Source organism: Trachinotus anak, unplaced genomic scaffold (assembly GCF_046630095.1).
Source record: "Trachinotus anak isolate AG129_WGS33_773 ecotype Australia unplaced genomic scaffold, CSIRO_AGI_Tana_v1 ptg000020l, whole genome shotgun sequence".
NCBI classification, from domain to species: Eukaryota; Metazoa; Chordata; class Actinopteri; order Carangiformes; family Carangidae; genus Trachinotus; species Trachinotus anak.
This window is the reverse complement of record NW_027273871.1, coordinates 4820172-4842119: the sequence shown is the minus strand read 5'-3', so window position 1 is coordinate 4842119 and position 21948 is coordinate 4820172. Positions and strand designations below refer to the sequence as shown.

At 39.7% G+C, this 21948-nt stretch overlaps 1 protein-coding gene across 2 annotated transcripts in view; it reads right to left on the bottom strand.

The window, feature by feature from the left end:
- Positions 1-5499: 5499 nt before the first annotated feature.
- doc2b (double C2-like domains, beta) overlaps positions 5500-21948 on the bottom strand; it is a 112830-nt gene continuing 96381 nt past the window's right edge. For both annotated transcript variants that reach the window (XM_071506038.1, XM_071506039.1), the window contains 4 exons: positions 18463-18620; positions 14138-14219; positions 12090-12186; positions 5500-10597 (listed from right to left, as the gene is read on the bottom strand). In XM_071506038.1, the coding sequence (XP_071362139.1) occupies positions 10464-10597; positions 12090-12186; positions 14138-14219; positions 18463-18620 (471 nt within the window). In that variant the 3' untranslated portion in view covers positions 5500-10463. The remainder of the gene's footprint in view (positions 10598-12089; positions 12187-14137; positions 14220-18462; positions 18621-21948) is intronic.

The window sequence follows — 21948 nt, the reverse complement described above, 5'->3', positions numbered from 1 at the left end:
TGTGATCTGTGCTCACAGCATTCCTCATGGTTGAATGGACTTTGTACACTCTCAAAAAACACAAAATACCAAAGCCTGTTACCTAAACCGACCAGTTATATAAGTATCAAGTACAACTAATAATTAAAATATGTCAAAATGATGTAGCTCGCTTCTCATGACGACAACCGACGAGTAGATATGCTACATTTTAGACTACTCACAACTGAAATAAAATTACAATATTACAAATTTAGGGGAGAAACATGGAGACAAACAACCATTCACACCTACAGGCAGTTCAACGTGCATGTGTTTGGACTGTGGGAGGAAGCCGGAGCGCCTGGAGAAAACCCACACGAGGCACGAGGAGAACATGCAAATTCCACACAGGAAGGCCTCAGCCAGCCGACAGGTTCAAACTCCGACTCTTCTTGCTATGAGGTGACAGTGCTAACTGCTGCACCACCTGATGTCAGCTGGGATGGGCTCCAGCCTTCCCACGACTAAATAAAAAAGGATAAGCTGCATAGCTAAAAAACTGTTTAATTGGATAATTCACTTGGATAATACTGGGATTTTACACCTCATACACTGTGCTCTGACACCAGCAGTTGGTTCCAGTTAAACATTGTGTTCCTAGTTGTCATCCTGACTGGCAGCAGGGACACTGGCCTTCGTGCAAGAACATTTTCATATTCTTATCCTAAATCTCTCTTCCAAAAACTTGTTGTAAATTGCTTGCTACCACCCAGTGAATGCCACCTGTTCATGAGGTATGAACTGGCACGATCAGCTCCCCTTAACATGGTCACACCGGGCCACCTGCTCTGCTCCACACAAAGGTTTCACTGGAAAAAAAAAAAAAGCTAACCATGCACAAAAATGAGAATTTCATCATGTTAAGATTTGAGTCTTGCATTTGGGAGTCACTTGTGGTTTTTACCGTGTCAACAGACCAGAAATGTACTGTGACAGAAATAAAGACGAAATGACGGTGCAAACTAAAAAAAGTTATTTCTAAAACAGTGTCCGTGATCAGAAATGATGATCAGAGAGATATTAAGAGAATATTATAACCTACAGTAAGTTATAATAATATTCTGGACAACCTGCGTAAAGAGAAGAAGGTGAGGACTATGATTCCTACACAACTCACGTAATATACTATATTTAAAAATGTAGTGTGGCTGCAGTATGTGGTGTGTGGTTTCTGCGGTTGCCATGGTCACACCTGGCTCAGTGCAGGGTTTTTAAAGGCAGAAATCACCTGATCATCTGCTGCCGCGGTCGTTTACTAACGCACAGAAACCCCCGCTGACGTTGATCAGTGACACACATTACACCCACAACCTTTCAGCGTACCGTCAAGAAAATAAACTTATTAACCTCGGCCTCACGTTTCATTTTGATGACCTCATTTTTATTGCCGCACCAGTTTTCTGACATGCTGTAATATTCTCTTTTTCCTTTTCACATGCAGAGTCCTCAGACTTCAGCTGCAGGGCCCAACGAGCTGCCAGAACCACTCAATCGTCATTCTGTGCATATTCCATTTGATAGATGCGGCTGAAATTACCTCATATTTTGTCGCGCTCTAAGACAGAAATAACAATGTCTAATTGTTGACATAAAAGGAAATGGATCATTTGGAGTCAGTGTTTGCTCCACTATGTTTACTAGCTAATTGCTAACTTTGGCTGAGTGCAATCTGATGCCGAGCAGCTAATTTACAGTGACTTTTATGAAACCAAAACAGTCAGCTAAAACAGGCTAAAAAGCTTTTGCTGCAGAGTCGAGTAATGCTTTAAAAAAGTTTCATAATGGGAGAAATTCCTGGTTCTGTCAGTACTTTCCTAAGTGTAAATTTCCATTTTAAAGTTTTGGTACGTAGCTAGCATTAGCATTAACAGCTAGCATTAGCATTAACAGCTATAAGTTATTTTTGGAGCTTCTTATGCCTTTTAAGTAAATTTCCATTTTAAAGTTTTGCTACGTAGCTAGCATTAGCATTCACAGCTATAAGTTATTTTTGGAGCTTCTTATGCCTTTTAAGTGAATTTCCATTGTAAAGTTTTGCTATGTAGCTAGCATTAGCATTAACAGCTAGCATTAGCATTAACAGCTATAAGTTATTTTTGGAGCTTCTTATGCCTTTTAAGTAAATTTCCATTTTAAAGTTTTGCTATGTAGCTAGCATTAGCATTAATAGCTAGCATTAGCATTAACAGCTATAAGTTATTTTTGGAGCTTCTTATGCCTTTTAAGTAAATTTCCATTTTAAAGTTTTGCTACATAGCTAGCATTAGCATTAACAGCTATAAGTTATTTTTGGAGCTTTGTATGCCTTTTAAGTGAATTTCCATTTTAAAGTTTTGCTATGTAGCTAGCATTAGCATTAACAGCTAGCATTAGCATTAACAGCTTTAAGTTATTTTTTGAGCTTCTTATGCCTTTTAACTAAATTTCCATTTTAAAGTTTTGCTACGTAGCTAGCATTAGCATTAACAGCTAGCATTAGCATTAACAGCTATAAGTTATTTTTGGAGCTTCTTATGCCTTTTAAGTAAATTTCCATTTTAAAGTTTTGCTACGTAGCTAGCATTAGCATTCACAGCTATAAGTTATTTTTGGAGCTTCTTATGCCTTTTAAGTGAATTTCCATTGTAAAGTTTTGCTATGTAGCTAGCATTAGCATTAACAGCTAGCATTAGCATTAACAGCTATAAGTTATTTTTGGAGCTTCTTATGCCTTTTAAGTAAATTTCCATTTTAAAGTTTTGCTATGTAGCTAGCATTAGCATTAATAGCTAGCATTAGCATTAACAGCTATAAGTTATTTTTGGAGCTTCTTATGCCTTTTAAGTAAATTTCCATTTTAAAGTTTTGCTACATAGCTAGCATTAGCATTAACAGCTATAAGTTATTTTTGGAGCTTTGTATGCCTTTTAAGTGAATTTCCATTTTAAAGTTTTGCTATGTAGCTAGCATTAGCATTAACAGCTAGCATTAGCATTAACAGCTTTAAGTTATTTTTTGAGCTTCTTATGCCTTTTAACTAAATTTCCATTTTAAAGTTTTGCTACGTAGCTAGCATTAGCATTAACAGCTAGCATTAGCATTAACAGCTATAAGTTATTTTTGGAGCTTCTTATGCCTTTTAAATAAATTTCCATTTTAAAGTTTTGCTATGTAGCTAGCATTAGCATTAACAGCTAGCATTAGCATTAACAGCTTTAAGTTATTTTTGGAGCTTCTTATGCCTTTTAAGTAAATTTCCATTTTAAAGTTTTGCTACGTAGCTAGCATTAGCATTAACAGCTAGCATTAGCATTAACAGCTATACGTTATTTTTTGAGCTTCTTATGCCTTTTAAATAGAGGATTACAGCTGGTCTCTCTCTGTTCTCCAGAGTCATGTGCGTCATGATTTTCTTCATCGTTCATGTGGCAAAATATAGATTAATGCAATGTATAATAGTTTAACTCTGGTGCTGTGCTATGCTAATGTGAGGTTTGTGGTTGCATGAAAATCAGTATCTAAAGGGACCTGTCACCTTACTGACCATCTGAGGCAGGCTTGATAGAGGACATTAGTGCCAGAATATGGCTGACAGAGTTCAGACTCCTTCACTGTTGGATGATAATGAGTTACATTAGGGGGCGAGGGCACGGAGAAGCAGGCAGTCACACAGCTAATTGATTTTTCCTTTGGTCCCTGCATCTGAATCAGAGCTGTGCAGCCTCATTGTTTCCTGCAAGAGTCACCTGGCTAGAGGCAAAAAAATGAGATCTATATGTCCTTGAATTGTAGGAATACCACTTGAAAAATTGCCTGTCTTTTCAATGGCCATGTACAATAGAGCAGGGGTCTGAACAGGAACGACTCTCAATGGGGAAAAAGAGCAGAAGTTGGAACACTCCAGTATCTAGTTTGCAGAGGTTGATCTGTCTGAACATTAACTGTAGCCACAGCCATCTGGTCAAAAATGAGCTTTTCTTCTTGCAAGGTTAATTTTGTGTAGTCAGTATCGAAGCAGTGATTCGGAAATAAAGATTAATTATCCTAAGATTGCAGAGCTCTTTAAAGGGAAACACAACTTTACAGCTAAAGATTGGTTTGCTGGTCACAGGGAGCGTATTTAATGTCTGTATAATGATGCTGTGCAGACATGGGGTCTACTGAAAGGATGCTATTGGTTGCATTATGTAAAATGTAGAATATAGTGGTTTTGGAGCTCGATCCACTGAGAACTTCTTTTTGTAAATTTGTGTCTCGTGAATCCCATAAATATATGAAGGGTTTGCTTTATAATACAAATGCTGATAAAATATAACATATTTTTAGGCATATTTGTCGTCCAGATTGAAATAACTCAACAGCTATTGGATGGATTCCCATGAAGGTTTGCACAGACAATCATGGTTCCCAGAGGATGAATCCTGTTGACTTTGGTGATCCCCTCACTTTTCCTCTTGCATATATCAACGTAAACCTTATGGATCAGAATATATTTTTGCTACAGGTTCAAAGACAATAAATCCTAAAAATTATTCTACCTGCCCACCATGAGGCTGACATTTGTGATTTTGAGTAAAATATCTCAATAATTGTTGAATCGATTCCTTTAACTTATCTAGAGCCATCACCGGGTCAAACTTTTAAATGTTAAGTTTAAGTAAGTAAGATGGTTAACATGGGTTAACTGTTTACCTGCCCGACATCAGCAGATGACTTACTGCAGGAACGCCTCCCATCGGGGTTCAGCCCTCTGTGGGTAATGAGAAATTTACTGTTACTTATCAATGTTCAGTCTTTTGATGCTGCATGTCTGATCATCTGGGAAACCTCCCATGATAAAACCCACACAGGATCAGATGAATCTATCTTGCTAAAGGCTTGAACTTGCGTGATCACACTGGCCGTGCAGTAGCTGGAAACACAGCAGTAGTGTAGCTTCCTGTTGCTTCCCAGTGAAAATACAGAATGCTTTTATCACTGAGCAGACAAGAACCACCTGCTGTCTGCAGCCACTATTAGCATGGACCCTGACCTGACCTGCACAGACGATGACACACATGTCACAATGCAGAACTGTAACTACACTAATTTAATGTGCTCTTGCAACCTTACACTAGGTCTCTCATTATTATTAATTACCACAGTGAGCAGAAATAAGTGAGCCTTCAACATAATGGCAGAGAATATCAAAGTGAGCCACAGAAAACACATGGAATTAGAAAAAACACAGGAAGATAATTTAAAAAAGTTAAAATACTGTACATTATTATTGTGCGTGGGTACTGTCAAACAAGTGAATGTGCTTGTGTTTTATTCATTTGCAGAATTACTAAATGGTGCGCACATGATTTACCTATACTTGCATGATTTTTTAGGATTAAAATGACTAAACATACTGAATCTAAACAATTTCTTATAATGATTCTGTAAGCAGGTCTCGTTTGATCAGCGTGTGGTGCAAAAATACAGAAATAGAAATAAGAAAGGCACAAATACCTGTCCAGTTGGCATAGGACTAAAATATAATTTGGGACAATCATTTATAGTCATACATTCAACAAACCAGAATAATGCAAACAAGTGCCTGAGTGTTAAAAAGGAAACAAAACAACAAAGGAGAGATTTTAATTCACATCAAGTCACGCTTCCAGATAGTCAATACAGCAGCCAAACAGGCAATGCGATAAGTGTTCAAAGGTACAAAATGTTGTCCAGAAGAAAGACTGACTTATAGCATAATCTTAGAGCATCCACATTTGTGTATTTTGTTTTGTTTTTTAATACAGAAAACAGTATCAAACATTAGGCAAAGTCATCTCATGACAAAACCAAAAACATATACATGCAGATTTGTTTTTTGTTTTTTTTTTTACCCATAATATTGAGCTTGCATACAAAGGCAGACATATTACAAAATCAAAATCACACGTTGGTTGTATTCATTACATATTCATCAGAGAGAGAGAGAGAGAGAGAGAAAGAGAGAGAGAGGGGGGGGGATCACTGTTGTGTCAAGGAGTTTATTGAGATGCCAACAAGGTTTCACAGCCACAAATCAATGTGGCTGAAGAGGCTGTTAACACTTAAAGAAAACTAAGATGCGAGGCCTGATATGATGCATTAAACATTTCATTACCCAGCTTTGAAGGCGTTATATCAGCTATCAAAGTCAAATTTTATTTAAAATGAATAAATGTGATGTGAAAAGGAAAATAACACTATGTCAGTAATAAAACTACAAGATAAGAGGGTAAAAAAAACATTAAAAATAGACATTAGGGCTGTTTGTGCCTATCCACTAACTGTAATTAGTGAGTCAACACGCTCCCATAAACAAACATGCCTGGCCTCTCACTGACAGTGACGTGAGGTCATGACAAAAAGCCGTTAGCTGAGCCTGACAGGAATCCTGAAGGTTTACGTGAGCACTGATTTGTATGGCATGTCTGTGTTACCAGTCAGTGCACGGAGGAGATTCAGAAAGAAAGGTGGGTGGTGGGGGCAGGGGGGCATGCGGAAAAGGTTATACTGCGGAATCGAACTCATAAAATCACAAATACATGGCATGCATCCCAGCCTACAGCTCCATGAGGGCAACTCGGGTTTACAGTGGTGTTTCAGGACTGCGCAGGGACTCAGGGTAATAAACCTTAGCACAAAATATGAAAAGAAAAAAAAAAAAGAAACACACTAGAAGGAAAATAGTAGTTCTCTTAGTGGATGACTTCAGCGGCATAGCCCCTAGTAGTTTGCTCCCAGGCTGCGAGTTCAACCAACTCTATTCCCAGATGTGTGTGCCTGATTACAGATTTGACATATGAACAATATCAACAACACAGAGCACTAAGGCGCACATTCTCAGAGGGTTTACTGTGGAATAGAAGGGGTTAAACGTGTACATTCTGTTTGATACGTTTATAGTGGAGCTGTTTACAAGAAGAAAAAGAAAAAGAAAAAAAAAAATCAAAAATTTATGCAGCAACATGGAAACAATATACGCACACAGCTAGTATATTAAAAATTCTGCCCTTCTCGGCCCTTCTCAGCAAAGCTTGCATTGCACGAGTGAACAATCGCAGTGACTTCAGCGAGGGCGTGTTTGCCCTTTCAGCAGCAAACTTGAACTTCAGCAAGAACAGGCTGTTGTAAACATTACATGCTTTTATTAGTAGAAGTATTTTTTTTTTTTTGTACATTTGACGTAAACTTTCCGCTTTTAAAATGTTGCCCTTTTGATGTACAGCGGGCACATTTTCATCCACATTACAGGAGAAAATGCTGCCTGCTGAGGTTTTTTTTTTTTTTTTTTGTGGAAACTCATTTTCTGTAGTGTAAACAATAAGCTGCGCACACACATCACAGAGCTGCCCAATCATGTGGTATTGTGGTTCCACAAGTGATTTTCACCAGGCAGGTCACCCACTGAACTTCATCCTGTTGTTGATTACAGCTGGTCTCTCTCGAGCAGGCTCTCTACCTCTCACGCAGCGAAGCGAGGCTGAGTGATTGCTGTGCACAGTGACTGTGAATGTTTCCACCTCTGCTGAAATTATCCACAGATCATCAGAATTATCAGGTGCATATGCAGATCTGCTTTTACATCCGTAACCCCTCTTCAGCTCCTGCATAAACACAGACTCACAGGATTGCGCTCTCACTGTTTCGGGTCACTGTCTTTTTTCTGCACGGCTGTTTCAGACATTACACCTTGTTCTTCTCTCTTAAGATGTTCACTTTTGACCACACACAGGCAGCCAGCTTATCGGAAACAACGCACCCTTGTTTCATCCTAATTTTACTTGAACTTCAAAATGCATATGTGTTTTACTTATCCACTGTTTCTGCACTCTAAAAAGGAATCAAGCATTTTGTAGTCTGGAGACGACTGAATGGATGAAACACTTGTGGAGCCTTGATATCAGGGTTACCACTATAGGCAGCTCTATAGTTTATGGGTTACACTGAAAAATCAGTGAGTAATCCAAGATGGTGGCGCCTTGACACCTAGTTCATGTTGATCTGTCTACACAGAGACACACAGGGAACTGCTGTTTGTAATACTTGGTGTAAGTAGCCTTGAGGAGGAACTTTTTGCATTGGTTTGTTTAGTTGACACTGGCCAGTTTGCTTACTGGTCAGAAACTGGTGGTAACCTGTCATCCTGCCAGTTTACAGGTGAGCCATCAGTCGTCTTTAAATCCTCTAGCAGAAGTTAAGAGTTTTAGCTACAACTAATTGTCTCCTTATACCCACAAACGCTTGCAGTTTGGAGTTGTTTTGTGTCGTCAGTTACCAGCTTTATCCCTGTGAGGGAGTGAAGGCCTCATACTTCAAAGGAAATGCTTGTTGTATTATCTAAAGGCAGGTTTATAATGCTGTGTTAAGGGGTTATGGCTCACCTCCTCACATGGAGATCGTGTGATTGGTCGGCCTGGGCTGTGTTTTCCTTTGCAAGTTTAACAATCACATCTTACAGAGCCATCTCCACTGCAAACCTTCTGCTGAATGGGATCATTGCTCTCCGTCACAGTCAAAGAACAGCTGTAAACATATAGTCTCCTATTCAGTAATGACACAAGGCGAGCTCTCCAGCCTGATTATGTACGATACATCTGTCTGGTGTTGTTTTGGTGCTGATGATGCAAAAGTTCTACACATTTCTACAATTTGTGGTGTCAAGGCTACAAAAAGAAAAGACACAGAGTTCTTGAAGATGGATGGGGGAGGTAGTGTGATGCAAGCAGGAGGAAGTTGTGACTGCAGAATTATTTGAAATAAGCTTAAACACTTTTGCCTTTAGATGCAGAGAGACCAGCAAATCCTCCACATTAAACAGCAAAATACATACACTGTAAGCATCTGTACATTCTGTTTGATACAATCTGATACACTTATAGGCACTGTGACATGTCAGTGCCTGTTTACGTTTGGTCATTATTATCTGTGCACTTGGTGGACAGCTGCTAGAGGTCTTTATCACTTGAACATAACGTTCATATTTATGACAGATGAAGCTGTTTGGACACGCTGTTTCAATCAGGCGGTACAAACTCGTTTGTTTGAAGCATTATGAGGCCTTTAAGTGACAGTTTCGGTTATTGGACATGGGGTTGTAGTCAGTGTGTTACCTGCAGCAGATTCAGATCAGCTGCCGGTTTAGAGAACCAGAGATGCGCTGCTGTGGACGAGCCTGCAGAAAAATCATGTTTTAGACACTTAAAAGACGCCCACTAAAACAATCCAATATCTGCTTCAATGTACGCTTCATTTAGAATATTTTCAGCACTTTATCTTCCCATCAAAACAAAGTAAACTTTAGCTCTTTCTGAGTCACTCAGCTGACCTGCGGCTGCAGAGTAATGCAGTGTGCTGTATGTGTGCTAGTGCGTAGGAATATGGTAGTTCAGCAGTGTGTTTAGTGCCAATGCTGTTTGACAGGAAGATAAAGTGCTGATAATATTCTTAATGAAGCGTATATTTAAACGGATATTGGGTTGTTTCAGTGGGCGTCTTTTAAAAGTGTCTAAATCACATTTTTTTCTGCTGCCTCTCCAAACTGGCAGCGTGCTGATCTGAATCTACTGCAGGCAACACATTGACTACCCAACACAACCCCACGTCAAATAACCACAGCTATCCCTTTAATTAATAAGAATTATTTTAAGGAGGTTCTGTGTTTCTATGGCATTGTTCTCACTCGGTCAGATGACTGAAACTAAAAGGATAACGCTCCAGATTTCTAAGACAAACTTCTTGTTGCCATGGGAGCCACCTGCACGAGGTAGGTGAACGACAGCAACAACAGTTTTACCATCGCGTTAAAGTGCAACATTCAGCTGCTCCTCTACAGCACTACATATTAGTGTCAAGCAGACTGAACAGGGAAGGTTTACTTGAGAAGATGAGAACTGTTCCACCAAACCTTTCTGCATCCTCCAACAGTATGAAATGTTGCTACATCCTTTGTTAGATTCTGCTTTACTTCACAGCCACAGGCTTTATTTGTGCTGTTTCAGGGATTTGGTCGGTCACCAGTAAATTATTTAGCTGCTGTAAAAGCTCTAATTGAATCAAAAGCATTTGCTCCTTTTATCTTCACTGATCATCAGAATTATGAAGCTTAAAAATTCAATACTATGACTTCTTTGATTGATTGAATTTCTCTTTAAAGTAAAATAAATGAGCAGCTGTAAAAATCCTATTCTATATGTGATAGTGTCGTTGAACACAAGCATAAGGTTTTGGATACTTTTAGTTGAGCCCTGTTGAGAGGGAACAGATTCCCCAAAGAGAGGTGAGACAGGTCGCTGTGGCCAACATGAGGAAATACTCCAGAGAAGAAGAAGAGCTGAGTGGAGGAGTCAAGAAAATGAAGGCAGGAGTCCTATCTGGTGCAGCCAGGGAGGAGCGGTGTGTGTGTGGGGGGGGTCAACAGGTTGGATGACAGGACAGGATGTGGGTCTTCAGTCATTTAGAGAACCAGGTAATTCATTGGTCAACGTGTGCCAGCGCTCGATTTTCTTGTCCTTGTTTTTGAGGCAGTCAAACCAGTGTTTGAGCCTCTCTCCGTTTGCATTGATACCCAGAGATACACCACCTGAAAGAGGGCACAGAGACAGGATGATTCATGAGCACAGTTCTGAGCTCAACATGTAGGAGGTTTATAATGTGTCAACAATAAAAAATCATTGTAATGTCTTAGCAACAGCTGAAAACAGCTGAAAATAGGATTGGACTTAAAAATGCTATGTCAAGCAGCTCTCTCCATTACTCCCATAAAGGTCCAGCTTTCCTGGAGCTATTGATCATATCAGAGCAGCTAATAAATGGAGCCTGAGGTGAAACGGTTTTGCCATCTGCTGTTTCCAAGGTCAATAACAAATTTACAGTCTCCACTTTTAGGCCAGTTTCAAAAGTGCTAAGAAAGAAATGAAAACTGAGTCAGAATCTACATTTCTTTGAGAATCTGAGCTCAGCCTCCATCTGCTGAAAAAGATGATGTCATATGATGAAAGCTCCAGAGAGGCTTGTAAATGGGCCTTCAGGTGAGACTGCTGTGTCAACATTATTCTGCAGAGGAAGTAAATAACATGCATAAATAACTGAGGAGAATAAACAACAAAGGAGAATAAACCAGCCAAGGATGTTTTTCACAAATGTATTAATTTGTTACTATTAATGCCTTTTAACTGATCTATGAAGCGTTTTACTTGCTGACACCAGGTCAGTAAATATGATATTAAATACTCAGTGAAGTAAAGATGTGTTGTGAATGAAAAATGATGTTATTCGATGTCACAAATATTATGCTGTGCCAGCTGTGGAACAGGAACATCAGTGATGCATTTTAATCTGTTGTTGGTTTCATCCAGTTTCTTTTTTTTTATCTCAAATTTCTGCTGCATTGATTCTGATTTTATCTTCACACTATTTATTCATTTATTTACATATATTTGTATCAGTAATCCATCTGCTGTGATTGTAAAGCGCTTTGGGTCGACTCCTGATGTTTTTAAAGGTGCTAAGTAAATAAAAGTGACTTGACTTGATTGGAGATATATCTATTTCAGTTCCAGTTGCGGGTGGAACTCTAGACTTGTAGCACAAGACCAAGCCTTTAAATCAGTGTTGTTATAAATATGAAAGTTAAAATCACCCAGTAATATAATCAATCGACACAATCGGTTTGGTGGGTCAAAAGATAAAGAAACTTTCAGGAGGATAATTTTCTAAAACAAATTCTTAAGAGGCTTTTTTTTCGTTTTTCTCAATAATGTTATTCGTTCTCTTGGTTTTAAGTGGGATAAAGACTTTTTATTACTTACACGCTGTGGAGGGAGCACTTTAAAAGCAGGTTTGGCCATCAGTGCAAGATGTTTGAACTGCCCTGGGAACATGATGGCAGGCCAGCTAGTTCTCAGCATGGCTCAGAGCTTGTTTGTTTCTCACTGAGCAGAGTCAGGCTGAACAGACGGCCAGTGGTGCTGCTGCTGCTGATGAATTATCAGTCAAGCTATCTGAACTCCTCCCACGCTGTCATCACCGCTGATGAAAGCAGAGCTGCCCTGGCACGGCCCACCTGTGCTTACCTATGAAATCGTTGGACTTTCCGATGTCGTAGTCCCACACAGTCACCTCCAAGGTCTTTTTGGTCAGGTCTGCATATTTTATGTCATAACAGAACTCCTACAGAGAACAAAACAGCAGAAAGTAAGAGCTCCAGTGGTTCCTCTCTCCAGTGGGATCACATACAATTACAATTACACATCTCATCTTTTCAGATCACCACAGTGGATGAAGCCTTTGTAGGTTTAAAGGTCTTGAACAAGCTGAATAAGAGTCTGATTCTGCCTCAGCACTTTCACAACAAAACACTCCTCTGCACTGTGATGCGTTTGCATAATTATCATTACAAACCTGAATGCAACTACCATTTGTTTTATTTTCTGGTGAAAATGATTCACATAATTCTGAACGCCTCATTGAGTTTTAATTCTTTTGTTAGTGTCTAAAATAATATGCAGACTAATGACAGTGCAGTAGCTGCCTTTCCTCACTCTCTCTGAGATCGGGGTCAGGACCCTTACACAGACTCATTCAGTTTACTACAAGTGCCAGAAGTGTCTAGATTGGAACGCTGAGGAAATAAAATGTGAAGCACAATCTGGGGTATATTAACAGAATGACAGTGTAATCAATAAAGTACACTGTTCACTTAATGAAACAAGCATTTTTCTGATATCAATTTGCACCGTGCAAAGTGGGAGCGTTTGTTCGGCATTTCAATCTGTGGTTCAATCAAGGTTGCTGCACCACCTTAATGAAATCAATGTCTTGATATGGAGGAAGACCCCATTGCTAGTCTCTGGCAGAAAGGCCAAGAGGTGACGGAGGAATATGGGTGCAAAAAATGTCAGAGGAAATGTCAAGTCGCTGGCCTGTGCAAGTGTTTGGCCGGGGCCATCCTCTTGTATACAGGCAGATACTTCCGAGCCAAGCTACCCTGTGCCATGAAGCATCGAGGGGCCTGAACAGCCTTGAAAACATGTTTGGCATCCTCTCTGCAAAATATGGGGAGTCTGGCAATGCATTTCTAATTCCAACGGTATTTACAATCAATCACTTTGGTTTCCGAGGAGTTGTTCATCTGTGAGACTCAGCTGCTCTGGCAGCTTAAAGACGCTAAAACACTCTGTAGAGTTGAGGGGAACTGTGGAGTTAGTGATAATTCCAGCATTTTAGCATCTAGCAATTATGTGGGTTTGTCACTATGAGCAGCACATTACACAGCGTAATTTCCTCCCATTGTTACATAAAGATATTGATTGGTGCAGCTTTAAAGCTCCTGAAAATCTTCTAAAAGTTTTCTTTTCATCATATATTAAATATTCATGGCTGAATACACAACAGTCCTTCAGTCCTATAAGAGACATAAACTCAGCTCAGTCAGGCCTGTATGGATGTGGTTGAAAGACTTTGGTCTGGCAACGTGAGAAACAACCCCACAGCTATCATCACGTTCTGATTCCAGTTTTGCAAAATCCTGATTGCTGCACAAAACTAAGCGACATCACCTTTTTCCAAAAGAAACCTCAATCAGTCAAAAAAGCAAGGACAAAAACACAAATACAGAAGTAACCAAAAACTTGTATATAAATGTGTGTTTACGTAGGACCACATTACTCATAATAGAAACTTGATATAGAGGGGGTTTTTAAAGAAATGATGAATGACAACAGGTCATCATCTCATCTGAAGCTTTATTCTGACAGTTCTTCATGTGTTTTCAAGGCTGCGTTTTCAAGCCCAGTCTTTACAGTGGATGATAGAAGATGAAGTGGTTCAGCACTGCCAAAAGACACCTGAGCTACATCTTCAGTAACAAACACTTGGCTGAGGACGGCTTTAGTGACATATTCTACCATCATCCACCTGCAGCTTCAGTTCCACTACTTTCTGAAAAAGTCATCCAGTGATGAAGTAAGAAAAATGTGCTTCTGTTCAACCTGACAGCCGTGCCCTCTCTGAGTGGCTTTTTGTAGGTCCTGGGGTTATGGAGGTTGCTCAACACATAAAAGAATCAGACAAACCATCAACTTAGGTAAAAGAAAAATAGCGCAGTAGATGTGGTTTATACTTCGTTGAACTCGGGATTGAGCGTCTTCTTTTTCACAGCAGTCTTGTGCTTTGACTTTTTGTTCTCGTCAGGCTTCAGGTACCTGTAGGAGAGCAGAGGAGGACAAAGAGAGGAAGACTTATTACACTTAATAGTACTGAACTCATTGTTTTTACTGTGTCCCATTTCTGTGGATGGAGCAGCAAGGAGAAAATACTACACGTCCATGTGTGGAAAGCATGATGTTGATGTATTATGTGAGACCTTCATCAACTCTGCAGTGTGAAAGCATGATTTACTGCTTATTTCCCAGGTGTTATATTGTTCTGTCCTCCAGAGGGTGCTGTGATACTGCCCTACATTCAACCACACTGCTACATTTCAATACACACTACATCACATTACTACATACATTACTGCTGACTTTATAGACTCCACCAGTGCTTCTATTAAAGACATTTCTTTTCCAGTTGGTAATACATAGATGCTGTTGTGTCATCACATCTTCTCTATGAAGACTGATGTCCAATACATGGGTAGTTTAACAACAAAGTTTCATTTGTTTTTCTATTTGATGAGATTACAGAGGTAAAGGCACCTCACCTCATAACAGTGAGACGTTTCTATTGGCAGCTGATGCTCTCACTGCATCACAGCAGTGCAGATGTGCAGTAAGTAGTTCACATTACACCTAAATCTTTGGTCAATATGAGGTTTTATGGCTTTGCTCTGGCAGAATTTTATTATCTTTACAGTTACTTCGACTGTTCTTGTGCTTCTTTCTGTTAATGGACTTCATTTTAGACATTTGTGAGGCAGCCTGAGTCATTCTACACTCAAACTAATGCAGTTTAACAGCCCTGCCATAAATCCCACTCTCACAATGGTTCTAATACTCTGTTTTATTTAATCTGTTTTACAGAGGATTTGGTTTAATTTACGATCACTTTGGAGGCTGATGAACTGTATTGTGTTATACTGAAACTTAGTCTACGCTGATTCATACACATATAAATAGGACTGACAAAATATTAGGAATGTCTTAGTATAATGCAAAACTATTCAATAGTACAGAGTGTTTCATCAACGCCTCTCTGCAACAGTTTTAACAAAAACTGAACATCACAACCTTTGTTAAGTTGTAATTTATTGCAGGGGTTTAATTAACTAGTAACTAAGTGTATGCTGTGAAATATGCTGATGATTGCAAAGCACGAGCCATTGTGGTTACTTCTCCACTTTTAGTTTGTATTCACTGCAGTGTGTGAGTCAGAGGTGAAAACAGATTGTTAGTGTTGCTCTGGGTGCAGGCATACGGTACATGCTTTTGAATGTACATCCAGTGTGTGTGTGTGTGTGTGTGTGCAGGCTGGACCTTTGTTTCTGGTGTGCCTCCATAAATGATGCAAAAGGCAGGCTCTGCTTACTGTATATCAAACCCTGTGTAACGGATGTTGTTCAGTTCCTCGGTTCATTTGGCAAAAAAAACAGTTTTAGGCAATAATGCTCATTCTGATGTTCTATATTTCAATCCAGTCAGCAATTACAGTAGCTCGTCACATCCCTCTCTGCTTTTACGTGCTCGCAGGACCTGCACAGACTTCAATTTCCCAAGGTAACGTGCAGACTTGAAGGGGGGCTAAGTGGGTTGTTATTCAGAAACTTACCCCAGGGGCAGTGGGGGCAGAAATTGTGGTTGATGAGGATATTGCAGGGAACCTAATTGTTGTCATGTAATAGGACAACTGACCCCCAGGCGAAACGAGCTCAGAGTGAAAGCCAGGATGCAAATAATGCTATTGTGCAGTCCAGTGGTTTTAAATGTTATTTCAGGGTGTGAATTATTGTGCTATTATCAAGCTTTTGTTGAGCAGCTGTGCAGTGAAACTGAAAACTCAGTTGAATACTTAGTTTGAGTTTACTCAGCTTGATGAAATGCACTTGTCATTGACAGAAGAGCCATTAAGGAGGGCATTTACACAAACACTTTTATTGATGTGCTCCACCATCTAGATGACTAATGTGTGTCTTCATTCTACATTCATACACCACGTGCATTTTAAGGTTATTCCCAATGTTAGCAGCACAATAAAGCGAAACCTTTCTCCATTCAGGTGACAGCTGTGACTTGATGCATCAGATAGACTCTTGTTAGAGTTCAGCTGGTGAAAGAGGAGAAGCCAATCACGTCCATCTGACACAGTATACATTTCCTTTATTCCCTCTCACACGAGCCGGTCAGGAAATCTGTTATCTGCCAGCGTGTCCTTCAAGCTTCGGGGAGATTTTCTCAACCTCAAACTGTTGGAAAATTGTTGCCAGCCCCTCTCCTCCCGAAACGAGTTGTGCTTTTGTTCTCGAGGTGTGCACAGCAGAGTCGGAAATTAATTGCACTTTCATTGCTCAGCCAGATGAAAGACTTGGGAAATGTTCAGGTGTGATAAATAGGACTCGCCGTCAAATTGCAGCCCCATGAATGGCCTCTTGTGCTGTGTGCCTTTCATGCTGCTGATAACCGCAGCTAGTTTACCTCTTCTCTGCTAAAATATCAGCACTGCCAGCTAATCCATTTTGGCACTTCTACATCACGTTGTACATCCTCTAAAAATAGCATTATTCTGATGAGCATCCGGTGTTTTTTTTTTTGAGGAGAAATGTCTGTTGAGAGGAATCAATGATCAGGTTGCTTTGTGTGAAGCCAGCCCATGTTTGATTTAAGGACGATGAGTCTGTCTTACACGTTTCTCCACAGTGAGATGTCTTGACAACGAAAAGTCAATTTGCCATGAAATTTGGTTCAGTATTCATGAAGCCTCGGGGCTGATTTGTAATGATGCTAGTGACCCTGTGACCTTTCCTCTCATGCAATCATGAGGTCACATCTTGCCCTTGACCAACACCTTGGTTAATAACAATTAATCTATTTTACTAGGTGAGTATGCTGGACAAGTAACCACATCAAAATAGGTTTTATTTCATTCAATCTAAAGATCAACTAAATTGAAAAGTGGGAACCTGTAAATTTATATTTAAGGTATCCTGTACTGTGTGTCAGTAATGAATTCATCCTGCTTCATTTTCTATTCTTCCATATGGAGACCCAAATGTTCAAAATAAAATAAATAAATACATATTAGTAATGAAATCACTGAATGAGTAAACACAGACAAAATATATAATATGACCACAAAAATATGAAGTAATCTGGGAAATGTTATTTTTTCATGCTTTTTTTTCACAATAACAGAGTATTCCCCATTTTTAACAGGGATTTCCCTATTTTTTTCCATAATGTCACTTTCATGACGAAGTCTAGTTATGTGACTGGCCTTTGCTTTGGTCTGAGTTAGCAGGGCACCACTGACATAACTGGCTCTTCCCTGTTGAGATTTTGTCATAAAAGTGGCAATATGGAAAAAAAGTCTTTCAAAAAACATTGAAAACAGCGGGAAAGAAAGAAAAATGACCTGCGATCATCTCAGTTATTGTGTAAAGAAGCTAAATACAACAACATTTGATAATCTACAGAAAAGTTGAAAGGGTTCGTAAATGAAACGATTAGTTGATAAAGACATTTTAAGACATTTAGGTCACGTTGTCGCAATTAAAAAATAATTGTTAGTCACACCACTGACAAGAACCGTAAATTTAATGGATAGTTCCACATTTATATGGTCATATATTTACAATTCTTCAATCGACATTTTCTGGTTTATTATGACTTGGGTCCAAATTTCACAGTTTTAAAGAAAACTGGGCACATTTATAAAATGAATAAAACTTTTATGACTACAGTTTATAGCCGCAGTCTTGGCCAATAATTCACTCTACTTTATTAAAAGCCACATTGTTTGCTGAGTATAATACATTTATGCCAAATAAACTACTTAAAATGAGTTTGCATCTATTTGTGGTTATTTTGTGTCATTTTGTAGTTGTTTTCTGTGTCTCTGTGGTCAGTTCTTGTCTCTTTGTGGTCATTCCAACAGGAAATATTAAATATAAATATATATTTAATATTTAAATAAATAATAACAGTTCAGTTCATACAGATGTTATGATCCAGGGGACCCTGGGCCTGTACCTGATAAGGCCATTAATTACTATTACTAATAAGCCAACTACCTATTATTTTCTGACTCTGGTAGGAGTAGAACAGGAGGGTCCAGTCATATTCCATCCCTCTGGCCCCGCCCATAGCTCTAATAAACTACAATTATCCTTGAACATTATGTCAGAACGTAGTATAAAAAATATGCCACATGTAATTTATTCTTAAAGTTGAGGATTTAACAGCTCCACTATCTCTTTGAGTGTATCTGCAAGTGTTTGCGTATAATACTGACGTTTTGACGTAGGGGTCGGAGAAGCCATTGGCATCCATGGCGGCGAGGTGAGCGCAGCGTATGATGCCCACCACCAGGCAGGACTTCTGGGTGTTGTACTTCAGAGAAATCATGATCCGTCCTCGTTCCTCCAGCGACTTGTCCTCTGTCTTGTTGACCTGCAGTGATAAATATGACAAGGTTTGGGAATAATAACCAGCTCCTGTAACCAACACTGCCAGTCAGGCTTCCCCTCAGGCCCACACACGCGCGCGCACGCACGCGCGCGCGCACGCACGCGCGCACGCACGCGCGCCATTTCCAGCTGACATTTCTCATTTAATTTCTGGCATCATCATCACTTGGGAGATCACCAAAGCTTTAATTTCCAAAATGCTATTAATCCATTTTGAAAATAAAACCATTACCTGGAAATGTTCTCACTTTATTAACCATGGATATATATATTTTTTTTAATGGCAGTACTTTTTTTTGTCCTGTCATGTTTTTGTCAAAGAAAGTGGGTATCATTAAAAGTCTGCTGCAGCTTCAGTACTTGCCTTCTTGACAGTTGTGTGTCTTGAAAATCAGCCAAACACTGATTGGCTGATTGATGCTATCTCCGCTGTAGATGGCGAGTTAATAGCCTCATCAAAATTAATTTGCCATGTTCTTTGGAGACAAGATAAACATCTGAATTGACACATGACCCGTGTGCCAAGAGTGTGCCTGCTTTCCTTCCAAACGCGACACCTGCCTGAGAACCAGACGTTCAGCTCCTGGCTAGTGAATTCAAACGTTCTTGTCTGTTTGGATGATTCTGTATTAAATGTGACGTGGTCAAGGCGAGAGACCAAAAGGAGACAGATGTCTGAAACTGTCAGCTTGCTACCTCATCTCAGTCATGCCAGATAAACCACTAACTGTTACTTCTATCTGTACCAGTCACTTCAGGTGACAGATGGACACAAACAGCTTTGTCCAGTTAAACCAAGATAAGTCTGAAGACCTGATAAATTCACTTAGAGCAGCATGATGAACACAGTGAGATGCTTCAGAAACAGTGGTAAAGTTAAACCTTTTCTCAACCACAGCCTGGCCACTAGGGGTTCTGTTGTTGTGAACACGTATAAGTGCACCCACTCTTTGCTTCTCCAGTGCTGTTGTCACATCATGCGCACTCAAACATGAACATAGACGTCATCAGACATCACAGGTGGAGCTTCTAAATTCTGCTGCTCCTTAAAAGGATTGCTGACCTTTGGCAGATCATTTAGCAGTCGTTAAATGGAATAAGATTTAGCATGTTGATGATGCATGAACCTCACAATCATGACACACTGCTCAAAAAGAAATTTTTGCAGCATCACCAGACCCCTACTGGTCAGTGGAACAGGTACACTAGACAGAGGGAGAGCTAAAACACCAAAAGAGGACAGGTTGTGTTCTCGCTGTGATCCGCAAACTGTTGACACAGAGCTCCACCTCCTCGATGACTGCAGCCAGCACTGTGAGATAACAGATTAATTCTTTCACAGAGCCACCATCATACCGTGTGCCCAGAAATCCTCCACCACACAAATGAACTCCTGTACATCCTGGGAGAAATCAGAAAAAATGTTCCTGTGGCTGCAAAATATGCAGAAGCTTGCCTCAACATTAGAGAAAACACAAGCCTCCTTTGTTCCTGTGGATTATGATTTTATTTTGTTACAGATAAGTAGGTCTACTGTTTGAAGTAATTTATTAACATGTGCTGGGTCCAAGTAGGCTGTGCTGGGGGCATGGCTGAGGGCAGTGACTGTTTTGTTGTCACAAGGTCACAAAGTCACAAAAGTCCTGACGGCTTGTTTTAAGACAACTTTTTTCTAATACAGGCTGTGTGCATTTCTCTGTGGCCTGAGCACTTTGATACTTTCATATCTATCATATGATACTAACCTAGACCTGCTTTATAACAAAAAAGATACAGAAATCTCATGTTATACAATATGGGACCTTTAAATGAAAACAACTATGGTTTGTTTGAAGTCACTGTGAACCTCTTCTGTATAAAAACCAGACCATGATCTCTGCCAAACCATAACCAAATGCTGTGAGAGTCTCAACAAAACCTTCAAAAAGTTTAATAATGCTGAAATCACTACAAGCGGTTGAGATATTTTTCTAATGCACAAGTACAGTCTCCACATGCATCTGCGCGTGGGCATATTAACACATATAATATCATAACTGATCTCACAACAGTGGAATCTGAGTTAAGGGCAGCTTGACAAGCACACTTCTCTGTAGCTATCTATAGCCAGTCACCTGTCGAAGATCTCACACTTGTCTCACGCAAATGCCAAAAAATCATTGCCTTTGTCGACAGGACATGGCCACACCCACAAAAATGACAGAAATAATAGATGCAACAACTGGTCAACCTAGCTCCCCGACCAAAAGAGGTCAGTAAATTACAAGATGAATGCAAACAGGCAATGTCACATCCTTTATGTTCTAAGATGTAAGGAAAGATATTGCTTCCACTTCAGTATTGTTCTAATTGATGTCTATTTTTAGCATGCCTTGCTTGCTCTGATGGTATGCCACTGAGCTATCTGAGCTTCCTTTTTTTTTTTTTTACTGCTATGCCTAGCCACTTACAAATGCAATTTACCAGCAACACTCCCGCAGTTGCTGATTGCGTGAATATGCACTGGACTTTCCCATACCTCAGCATTTATTTTTATACAGTATAAGACCACCCATATCAGCAGAGCAAATGCCCAGAGGCTTAACAACTTCAAGCTTATGGAGAGCTACTTGTAAATGCATGGTCCAGTGGAAATGTGGGCATTAGGACTGTGAGTTCTTTCAATTTGGTTTGTGCCATTTCAAATTGATATTCATTGGGATTTTCTGTCTCATTCAGCCTTTCTGTCTCATTGATGACAAACTGCAAATTACTTCACTTTGGAGCTAAGCTATAAAGTTAAACTTAGGAGACATATAGTTTTAGAAAAAGTTGGTCAAATCAGTTTGTTTCTTTGGTCAAATGTATGTTTGCAAAGTTATAATACATTCCATGACTTCAAAAATAATAACAACTTCCTGTTGTATGTTAAAGCCCATAATCCTCTGAAGATCATAACATTTATGACTTTGGACCTCTTGGTGGAAAAAACATCTGCCACGCCACCCCAATGCCCTTACCCCAACAGATCTGACTCTGCTGCCTGGCCCAGACCTTATGCCATAATGCTCCCTAAGACTAAGAGTTTGACATGTATTATCACTGGGGTTCACCAAGTGTTGGCTCTAGTTCAGCTTTGGGTTTTCAACTGAACTGAAACCCAATACTTACATTTAAAACTGTAATCCTTGGGCTCTCCATTGGTGTTACTTTGATTGCCCAGGAAAAAAGGGCTGCATTTCTCTACTGCCTTTGGAGGAGCCTTCGAAATGGGACAGCCTAGTCGCACCACTGTGATGCAATCGGTCTTAAAATGCAGCCTCTGAAGGATG